An 11775-nucleotide genomic window follows, 5' to 3' on the forward strand; every position below is an offset into this window, starting at 1 on the left:
GCTTTCGCGTTCACGAAGAAGGAAATACCTGGGCATATTTAAATGTTCAAAATTGAGGGTTTATGTCATTTTTTTCACCATTTGGACTTGAGAGCTCGAATTTAGGCGATTCTTTGAGAGATTTTCACGTGGGTGTTGGTCAATTTCCATGATTATGTCTTTAATTTTACCATTTAATTAGTGATTTGGGGTGTAAAATTGAGAAAAAATGGAAGAAAGTTTTTAGGCCAATTTTTGAGATTTTGATCGAGGTTTGATATTTGATTTGTGTAATTTTGGAATTGGTGGATTCGAGGTTGAATGGGTGTTCGTATTTTGTAACTTTTACCCGAATCCGAGATGTGGGCCCGGATCGACTTTTTGGAGAGATTTTCTAATTTCTTGTTAAAGTTTTGATTTTATTAATTAGATTAGTTTCTTATATGTATATTTATAGTATGTAATTGCTTTTGGCTAGATTTGGGGCATTCAGAGTCAGAAAGTCGAGGTAAAGGCATTCTTATTGACTGATAGAGCTTGATTTGAGGTAAGTGACTTGTCTAACCTTGTGTGAGGGAAATTCCCCTTAAGTTTTGGTGTGTTTTGGTATTTGAAATACGTGGTGGTCATGTACGCAAGGTGACGAGTGCGTACTCGGGTTATATGTTAAAAGATCCAGTTCTTGCTCAGTAGTTTTCTTTAAATTCCTTAACTAAGTTGCCTTAGTATCTGTAGTTATCATGTTTAGCCTAATTTCGCATATCTACGTGTCTTAATTTTTACTTGAACTCTGTGAAACATGCTTAGTTGAATTCCCACTTTTCCTTGATTTTGTATTCGGTCTTTAACTGTAGGATTCCTTGCTTTTAATTTGTTGTTCCCATCAGTTACGAGTTGTGTATTTACTTTTAGGACTATGAGGTGGTATCCCGGGAGTTCCCCTAATATATATTTACTTTTGGGACTACGAGGTGATACCTCGGGAGTTCCCTTATTGCATATTTACTTTTGGGACTACGAGGCACTACCTCGGAAGCTCCCCTGTTGTGTATTTACTTTTGGACTACGAGGCGGTACCTCGGGAGCGCCATGTTGTTTATCCCTATTTGCCGTGTTGTTACCTTTCTGTAATTTCTCATTGTTAAATTCTCAGTCTTTTCGTTATATTATTATATCTTGTGCCTTGTTTCCTTTTTATTCCAGTAGGGCCCTGACCTGACCTCGTCACTACTCTACCAAGGTTAGGCCTGTCACTTACTGGGTACCGTTGTGACGTACTCATACTACTTTTCTGTACATCTTTTTGTGCAGACTCAGGTACCTCCTACAGGCCCCGATATCAGTGAGCAGTGAGTACGTGGAGACTTCAAGGTAATCTGCTAGCGTCGCAGACCTCGGAGTTCCGCTCTACCATATGATGTTGTTTTTCCTTATCTTCATTAGACTCTGTTGTATAAAGATATTTAGCATTCCTCTTAGATCTTGTGACTTATTTCTACTAGGTTTTGGGAGTTGTAATCATTTTAAAAATTGCACTTTTACTTATTTCAGATATTGAATTTGAGTTTCAACTTTATAGACAGTCATTCGGTATAGTTATTAGACTTACCAAGTCTTAGAGACTAGGTGGCGTCACGACATCTACGAAGAGAAATGGCGTCGTGACAACCTGACTTTTTCGTAGTTTGAATTTTGTTCTTCAAAGTGAGAAGCCGATAATAAGGACGTCATATTCATAAAGTATCAATTCTATCCGTTGAAGACTTGGAATCAAATTTGTAAACAAAAGAATGTAAAGTAAGTTAATTTCTACCATGTTTCAAAAGCAAAAGATGATACTGTTCTCCAAATATCGTTGTATCTTGTTAAGTATATGAAAAAAACAAAAAGTTTGGTATTATTAATTCACTAAAGAAAAAGACATTGTACTCGCACAAAAACGATATACTGTACTTCCACTCATTCAAAACGAAATTTGTTTATTATATAGTTTGCATGAGTAATATGTATGGGTCAAAATATGACCGAGAATGCTCATCCTTAAGTGGGGTGATAAGAGGTCGACCAAGCGGCAATCATGCCCATAGGGCGAGGCAGCAAAAAGCACCTCGGCCATCACCGGTGTAAAAGCGGTGAAAGGTTTACCTCATAGAAAAGATGTTATGACAAAGCTAACAATGAAGTGTATAGTCGTGAGACAGTACACTGGTCAAAGTCCATTGGATAAAAAGAAAAATTTAATATATATATATATATATATATATATAGGAAGGGGATTGGGTCCAGACAGCTTCCATAGAGGAGCCAACAAGGAGAACCTCTTCATCAACAGTTCCTTCTCTTCCCTTTCCTTGCCCCCATGATTATGACACAAGTCTGCCCTAGATGTAAGTCCATCCCTCATATTTGATGTACAAATATTACACGAAGAAATATTATACGCCATTATTTTTCTTGTATTTTCGCATTCTGTATGTTTAGATCTGAGATTAATTGTGTTTGGCTAAGATTTACCTTCTGTAATACTAGTAATTAGTTCGACAAAGAGGGTTTTATACTTTTTGCTCGAACAATTTGGCACCGTCTGTGGGGATTTTCTAGCCAAATTTCTTAGTTTCCTTCAGATCTAAAACTGGCGAAATATCACCACCCACTCGAAAGAGCGGTAAAATAAACCTTTCATACTAATCTAGGTCAGGCTGCTACATAAAAGTAGAAGCTATAACCAATACCTATGCAAAACCCACATCTCGCCTGTAGCGACAGGTTTAGCACGACGTATGCATGTTCAAAATTGGATCATGGTCATCTGGCATAGCCACATCCTCATTCGACGCACTCACCTCATATATTGACCCGCGTTCCCGCCCCTGAGGAGGAGACGGCAGCTCGCTACGCGGTCCTTCGAAAGAATAGACATATCCCGCCCTACTTTCACATCCCCCCCTGCGTTGGATGGTCTATGAACGAAGTATGACATGTTTTTTTTTGTTATTTGTACATAACGAAAGAGATCGGACCGAGACTCGATTCTAACACCTCAGTAAGGGAGGCACTGTTAACAACGGAGCTGAACATGGCCGCCAAATCTGAAACCACCATTCAAACACCAGGCGAAGCAACATTATAACATCACCCCTTTCCATTAACTCGTTGGGTCGAGGTACAGAAAGTTTCATTTTGGTTTACCCTCTCTTTTGTTGGTTCAAACAAGAATGCGAGCACTCGCATGGGCAAACAAGCAAAGGAGCATTCCAACTAGAAACAATGGAAGGAAAATTACTACAAAATAATTGTAATGTCGCCTACCTCAAATACTTCAACTTCTAAAAAAGGACACCCCTCAAGTCGTACTCTTCTTCCCTCACCCGGGTTTTGTCCCAATTGGGTTCTCGGGGAGGTTTTTAATGAGTCGACGAAGGGGACGTATCGAAGTTCAAAGTATAGTTCATCACCCCACCTGCCGATCGCTTCTCCAGGCCGACCGATGAAGGGACTAGATACGTGGAAACCTCTCCAGCAAATGTACGAAACGGACATGTATAGTAGTATCCAGTGAATGAAATAAAGCAACATTTTGTACACCCCATCAATGTATTCTCCAATGCGAGAAAAAATTAAGCAAACTGGGACTCACCCAGGAAACGCATTGTGTTCTCCAATACAAGTGAGATCAAGCAAAACTGGGACTCCCCTAGAGAACACCCAATATTCTCTAGTAAGAACAAAACTGAGTACGCCAGGATTCACCCCGTCTACGCGCAAACAGTACGATGACCTATGAAATTCTTTAAAAACCGACAATGAAACAACGGGTTAACATTTCGACTTTAGTTTGAAATAACACCCCTACGGACAAAGGCCATCGCCAAAAAAAGAATTCGACCTTGCTCAAATTGTAACATGTTAACATTTCGACCTTAGTTCGAAATAACACCCCTACGGCCAAAGGCCATCGCCAAAAGAAGAATTCGACCTCACTCAAATTGTAATGGGTTAAAGTTTCGACCTTAGTTCGAAATAACACCCCTACGGCCAAAGGCCATCGCCAAAAGAAGAATTCGACCTCGCTCGAATTGTAACGGGTCAACATTTCGACCTTAGTTCGAAATAACACCCATACGGACAAATACCATCACCAAAAGAAGAATTCGACCTCTTAACCTTTCGACCTTAGTTCGAAATAACACCCCTACAGCCAAAGGCCATCGCCAAAAGAAGAATTCGACCTCGCTCGAATTGTAACGGGTTAACGTTTCGACCTTAGTCCGAAATAACACCCTTATGGCCAAAGGCCATTGCCAAAAGAAGAATTCGACCTGGCTCGAATTGTAACGGGTTAAAATTTTGACCTTAGTTCGAAATAACACCCCTACGGCCAAAGGCCATCGCCAAAAGAAGGATTCAACCTCGCTCGAATTGTAACGGGTTGACATTTCGACCTTAGTTCGAAATAACACCCCTACGGCCAAAGGCCATCGCCAAAAGAAGAATTCGACCTTGCTCGAATTGTAACGGGTTAGCATTTCGACTATAGTTCGAAATAACACCCTTACGACCAAAGGCCATCACCGAAAGAAGAATTCGACCTCGCTCGAATTGCAGCGGGTTAACATTTCGACCTTAGTTTGAAATAACACCCCTATGGCCAAAGGTATAGCCAAAAGAAGAATTCGACCTCGCTCGAATTACAACGGGGTAATATTTTTGAAATTTCTGAAGTTACACCCCTACGGCCAAAGGCCACCGCCAAAAGAAAAATAGATTTTTCCTTTCGAACTTGTTCAAATAAGTCAAAGATTGACCGCTCCAAACTCCAAGTCTGGCCCAGCTCGAATATACATGAAAAAGCTAACTTCGCCTAAATCGGCAAGTCAACTCACATCAATGTCCAAGTCGAAACTGACCTCGTCCGAAATAGCGAATCCGAATTCAACCTCGTCTGAATCAAAGATGATTCCGCCTAATGTGACAAATTAAAAGTCAATCTCGCCCAAATATACAAGCCTGAAGCGGCTCCATTCAGACTTACACGATGAGACCCAATTCGATCCGACCAAGGTCGGATTCCCAAATCGAAAAATCAGGGACTCGCCATACAAAAATCTAAAAGGTCAACACCAAAACAAAAGATGTAACAAGCGAGGAAAGGGGAGAAAATCAAAAGATGTACAAGACGAAACAACTCTTTCATTTATATACGCATACGCAACAGCCGCACCTTACACAAGGTCGAAACAGGAGCAAAAAAAGAGAAATTAAACAAAAAAATGATATAAATAACACATGTACTAAAGCAGCAGCAACTTTTCACTCGGTGTCATCACCGCCGTTCTCCCCATCATTATCTTCAAGAAATTCCTCCTCAGCATCAACATCCTCGCCGGCCTCCGGTGTTGCAGGATCATAGCCGCAATTGACACGAGCCCCTCGTGCCTTCGCCCGGGCCCTTTCATAAGCGGCCTCAAAAACATTGCCCGCCTCCCACAAACTCTTGTATATATCTCGTTGGGCTTCGGCATGAACCCAAAGCTCATGCAAGTGGCAAGGAACAGCGGTAGAGGAAGATCTAACTTGGGCCAGCAATTGCGCCTTTTCAGCCTCAAGGATAGCAACGCGATCTCCCAAATTTGAGGCTTCCCGGTCAATCTCGCCGATGCGCTCTTCAATCCCCGCCTCCCTTAGCATGGCCGTTGCCCTTTCGGATTCCTGCTCTGATTGAAGAACACGGATAGTGTCCTCTAATGCCGCCGCCCTTGCTGAAGCCGACGCCCGAGCATTCTCGGCGTCCTCCAACTCGAACATTTTCCTCCCCAACTCGGCCAACTTCCCCATCCATTTTGCACTCAGAGCTTCAACTCTGACGACATTCTGATCAAGCTCTAATTGCAATGATAGCACCTTCGCCTAAAGATACTCACACTCTGCAGCGACCCCTTTTCCCAGCTCAAGTTCTTCATCCTTTGCACGAAGTAGCTCCTAGAGTTCACTACACCTGCGAATGGACTGCATCAGTTCCTGGTCACGCTTTTCCAGCTCCTCTCCAAGATATCGGGTATCAACGCCCGTCCTGAGCCGCTCATGCATCTCACGGCACCTATTGCGATAACGCCTATACTTCTCAAGCATCGTCAGAAAGATCTTGGCTCGAGTCTCTACCCTGCGAGCACTCTAGACCTCTAGCATGTAAGACTAAAAACAAAGAGAGGGAGTTAGTCGATAAGGACCAAAATTAAACAAAAAGAAAAACAACATAGAAATGAACAAAGGGAAACGTACAGAAAGAAACTCACCCTTAGGCCCACCGCGGCCATCCCCCGTGAAAGTTCGATGTTGCTGACATCCTGAAGAGCTCCACTCTCCGCGTCCGAGCACAAGAGGTCAAATTGCGGCACAAAGTCCACCGTGTCTTGCTAAAGGTTGAGGTCTGACGGAATCTCAAGTATTCGAGAGGGACCCCCCGCCGTTAGCACGGTCCAGGTGAAGCCCTCCTCGAACATCCTAACGTCGTTAGTATCAAGGTTGGACTCAGACTCGTAGTTGTCAACCATGATGCCTTTCCCACTCTCTTCGGTCTGAGAAGAAGTACGGACCGGCCCAGAGGTCGAGGGGCCGCTCGAGAAAGCAGTGGCGGCCTCGAGACTTCATCTCCCGCCACTTCGGCTTGTTGATCTCTCGTAACCGGCGCAGCCTCTATGACCGGAGTGACATCACCAGCGACATCACCGCCAACATCGGGTATAGTCAGGTCAAGGTCGACTCCCGATGATGTTTCGGCTAAAGGCACCACCTCTGGGGCCACCCGTCGTCTCTTCGATGGGCCCTCTCTGCTACCTGCACAGGATGACTCGCCTGTAGAAGGGCAGTAGGAACTGGAGTCTCAGGTTGAGAAGTAGCAGCCGTGTCTGAAGCTTCGGCCGCAGGTGCAGATTGGTTAGCGACCCTCGATGCAGGCCGGGTAGCAGCCTACGACGCAGGATGGGTAGGGGGCACCGGTCGATGGAATGCGAGAGGAGGAGCCCTCGTTCTTCACGTTCTCCCTGCCAGCAAAGAAAAATGCTCATATAATAACAAGATCGGACCTTAAGGAAGAAAGAGCAGGCCGACTCACTAGTGAGAGGCTTACGCCCGTATTTCTCATAGAAGGGCGCCCACTCGCGGACCCCACTGTATGTGGAATAATGGCATTCACCCACTCACGAATGTCGTCAATCATCGGGGGAGGCAGTCTCTCGGCTGCGAAAGAAAAAAATGAATTAGCAATTCCACCTAAAGAAGAACGGTCGGCCACCTCCTCAAAAGGAATCACAAAGTAAACAGAGGAAAACTTACGTGCGAAGTTCCACCTCTCGGGGAACCCCACCGGGTCTGCTACAAGGTGTTCAGTCCGCACGTAAAAATAACTTTCCCAAAAACGGCGATTAGCCTTATCATCCATCTTCACCACCAAACTCTTTGTTCCTCGATGGCGCATGTGGATCATCGTGCCCCGAATAAGTTGAGGGCAAAAATATTAAGCATGTTCCCCAAAGTGATCTCTCGACCGGCGAGCTCCGCGTACTTGAGCAGCATGAGGAAAAGTTTGTATACGTACGATAAAAGTTGAGCCGGGCACACTTCATAGAAGCGGTAGAAGTCTGTCACTAGGGAGGGAAGAGTAAGCGTATACCCAACAACAAAAGGATACGCGTAGAAGGCGCAGTACCCTGGGCGATCAAAATGTACAATATCCGTTCCCATCGCCGGCACCATCTCAACATGGTTTTGGAATCCTCCACCTGGTCCTGAGCGCCGCAATCTCCGCTTCATCCATGGTAGAAGGTGCAGAATACGGTTCTTCTCCGGCAGGGCTGTTGAAGTCAGTCCATAATTTCCCCGGACGGGGCAGTATCTCAGTCGCTGTTGGAACTCCCTCATCTTCCGTCGCCTCCACCCCATCTCCAAGAGGAGGTGCGTCATTTTCTGGCACCGGAGCTTCGACGAACCTTTCAGTCTGGGAAGGAGTACCGGCCATCTGTTTGAAGTGATCGGAATGAACAAGTACGATGAAGGAAAAGAGAGGGTTGTAGCATCTGATTCTAACAAGAGTAGAAATATGAAATCAGAAGTATGAAATAGTGAAGAAGGTAAAGGATTGTGAAATTCCTCAGATGAATCGAAAAAGCATAACAATCGAGTGGCGGTTTCCCCCCATATATAGGAACATAAACGTCTCGAGCGAGAAACCAATGAGTCGTCAATCAAAAACTGATAGGGAACAGGAAACGATATGGTACCTGGGAAACGTGCGCCAAAATGATACGTGGTGGGTATTCACGATGCATCCAATCAATGCAACGATTCAGCTCCGAACTGACATAAACGGTCCGACGATACCATTGAAGTGTCACGTCGCCACCTCGACCTAAGAATCTCATCCGGCATTAAACATTTAGATTTCTCCTAACTTTTGAATCGACAAAGTCCGTCCGTTGAGCCCACTAAAAGGCGACCTCGATAGACGGAGGGACTAACTGTATGGGTCAAAATCTGACTAAGAATGGTCGTCCTTAAGTGGGGTGATAAGAGGTCGACCAAGCGGCAATCATGCCCACAGGGCGAGGCAGCAAAAAGCACCTTGGCCATCGCCGGTGTAAAAGCGGTGAAAGGTTTACCTCATAGAAAAGATGTTATGACAAAGCGAACAATGAAGTGCATAGTTGTGAGACAGTACGCTGGTCAAAGACCATTGGATAAAAAGGAAAATTTAATATATATATATATATATATTATATATAATATATATATATATATATAATATATATATATATATATATATATAATTATATATAGGAGGGGGATTGGGTCCAGACAGCTTCCATAGAGGAGCCAACAAGGATAACCTCTTCATCAACAGTTCCTTCTCTTCCCTTTCCTTTCCCCCATGATTATGACACAAGTGTGTCCTAGATGTAAGCTCATCCCTCATATTTGATGTACAAATATTATATGAAGAAATATTACACGCCATTATTTTTCTTGTATTTTCGCATTCTGCATATTTAGATCTGAGACTAATTATATTTGGTTAAGATTTACCTTCTGTAATACTAATAATTAGTAGGACAAAAAGATTTTTATACTTTTTGCTCGAACATAATGGATTTTGTATTGGATTGAATGGGATGCGAAGGGAAGTGGTGAACTAGGCCAGTTTACTTGTTTTGGGACAACTATCAAACAAACCTTCTGCAACATATATCTTTGTTTGCAAATGGTTGGCCAAAGCCAAACCAACGTATCGGACTCCTAACCACTCCTGAATCCTGATTAAGGTGATTTTCTTATTTTATTTTTTTGCTATATATATAAGTGAAGGTTCTTTACAACTTGTTTGGATGGTTACCACATATAAGTGAAGGTTCTTTACAACTTGTTTGGATGGTTGTTCTCCATTCTATCGTATTGTACTGTTATCCCAAAATAATGCTTGTTTTGATTGTTTCATTAAAATTGATTGTATTGTGATATTAAATCCATTATTTCGAAACAATGAAAAGTCCCCTTTTTCGAAACAACCGATTTGGTGTGATGGGATTGTTTCCTATTTTTCTTTCCAATTATGCCCTAACTTATTACTCCATAATTCTATTTTACCCTTTACCTTTTTTCTATTTTGACTTCAAATCTCCAACCTATAACCTACTTTATTTTTTTCCAGAACTTCTGCCGCCAACGTTAAAGGTGTTTTGCCGCCTTCTGTTTTTATTTTTTCTCCTAATTTGCTTTTAACTCAATTCTAATTAGTCGTTCTCCTTTGTTTTGCCTTCTTGTGTCTCGCTCCTTTGTTCTGCTTTCTTAAACTGTTTTGCCTTCTTCTGTTTTATTTTTTTAAATTATTTTTATGCATAATTTTTGATAAATTTAATATTTAAACAATTAAGGGAATTTTAGTAAACTTTTCAGTTACAGTACAGTACGATACAGTCAAACCAAATAGCAAAATATTATTTAACAATAACAGGCAATACAATCTATCCAAACATTGTATTCATAAAACGATACGATGCAATATGATACAATACAATACAATACAATACAATACAATATAAAACGATAGGGAACAATGATCCAAAAGAGTGTTAGACGACCAAGGATATTCTGATATCTCGAGTTACTCCCAACTAATACATTCTAGATAGGGGCGGAGCCAATGAAGATGTTACAGGTTCATCTAATAACTTTAGCTTAGGCCCTGTATAGGTGTTAAAAATCCAGTTGAATAAGTGCAAAATAGAGTTTGAACCCAGTAAATTAGATGCGATGCGGTAGAATTTTGAATTTGAACCCATAAAGTTCAAATCCTGAATCCGCCTCTAATTCTAGAGTGTCATGTGTACAATTTATCGTATAATTCTATTCGTAGCGTTCTTCGTATATTTGAGAACATATTTAATATGCACTTGTGTCCCTCTTATTTATATTGCATTTCAAAAATAGTCTTGATAAAATTAGTGAGTAATTAATTATTTGCCTAGTTCAAGTAATTTCTGATTTTTATTGTAGTAATGCAGTTCTAATATTTTTTCTCAATTTGGTTATCTTCTAATTACATTTGCACTTATTTCAGTTAAAACATTAAAACTTTCCAATTATACTTAAAATTTTAGATTTGGTTAATATTAATGCATTTCGAAAGTTTATTTTTCATTATTTTAATTTATTAAAATATTCCTATTCAAGTTAAATTTTAAATCTGACCCGAGATAATTTAAACTCCAAGGTTTTGATGAATTTCTAAACAGATTAAATTATTTTCCTATTTGAGTTAAATTTCAAAGATTCTGTTACTTAATTTCTAATCACAACTTGGTAAATTTTAGTAAGCATGATAAAATATTTATTTCTTTAACTTAAAAGTTTAGATTTCTTTGATTACTTTCATTTATAATATTTGGCTAAAAATTTATTATGATGAAGCCTTGATGTATATAAATAGCCATGATATTCTATTTCTCATAAGTGTCATTTCTTAAATAAATCTATTCATCATTAAGCTTTATATTATACTCCTTCCTTATAATTTTATTAGCGATGGAGGGTAAGAAGACTAGAGGACGACAAAAGATTCCAATGAAAAAGATAGAAAGTGAAGATGACCGCTATGCAACATTTTCAAAGCGTCGTTCGGGTCTATATAAAAAGGCTAGCGAACTTGTTAAGCTATGCAATGTTGATGTTGGAATTGTATTTTTTTCCCCTACCGGTAAGCCTTTCTCATTTTTTCATCCTACATCTGAAGCGATTATTGATCGTTTTTTAAATCCTAATATACAATTAAGTGAAAGCACTAGCCTAATTGCGGCTAATGCACGAAACAAAGTGAATCAACTCAACAATAGGAAAGAAGTGTTTGACAACATAAAAGAAGTTGCAAGTGCTCAGTCTCGTCTGCTTGACAACATGAAAGAAAACAGCCAAAGATACTGGTGGGAGTCAATTGAGCAGTTTAATGCGGATGAAGTAACAAAGTTTGAAGCTTGGTTGAGTACAACTGTTTTTAACATTAATAATCGTTTGGAGCAGTTGGAAAATGAGGCTTAACCTTCGTCTTCTTCATAGGCTTCTCTAGAAAATACAGATAATTAATGCACCTGATGCTTAAGTTTAAATTCATATTACTAGGTGAGATTTTTTATTTTGTACTTTTTAGTTTGTTTTGATGATGCTACAAATTGTATTCTGCTAATATTTCGCTTATTAGTATATGATGGTTTTACTTTTATTGTATGTTTTCTCCGATGTGAATTATGTTTT

General features: G+C 40.7%; 1 protein-coding gene across 1 annotated transcript; it reads left to right on the forward strand.

The window, feature by feature from the left end:
* Nucleotides 11053–11562, forward strand: LOC109234392 (agamous-like MADS-box protein AGL61). Its single transcript, XM_019400372.1, has one exon. The coding sequence runs from the start codon at nt 11053–11055 to the stop codon at nt 11560–11562; it is 510 nt and encodes a 169-aa protein (XP_019255917.1).

The sequence above is a fragment of the Nicotiana attenuata genome, chromosome 1, assembly GCF_001879085.1.
Source record: "Nicotiana attenuata strain UT chromosome 1, NIATTr2, whole genome shotgun sequence".
In the NCBI taxonomy this organism is placed as follows: Eukaryota; Viridiplantae; Streptophyta; class Magnoliopsida; order Solanales; family Solanaceae; genus Nicotiana; species Nicotiana attenuata.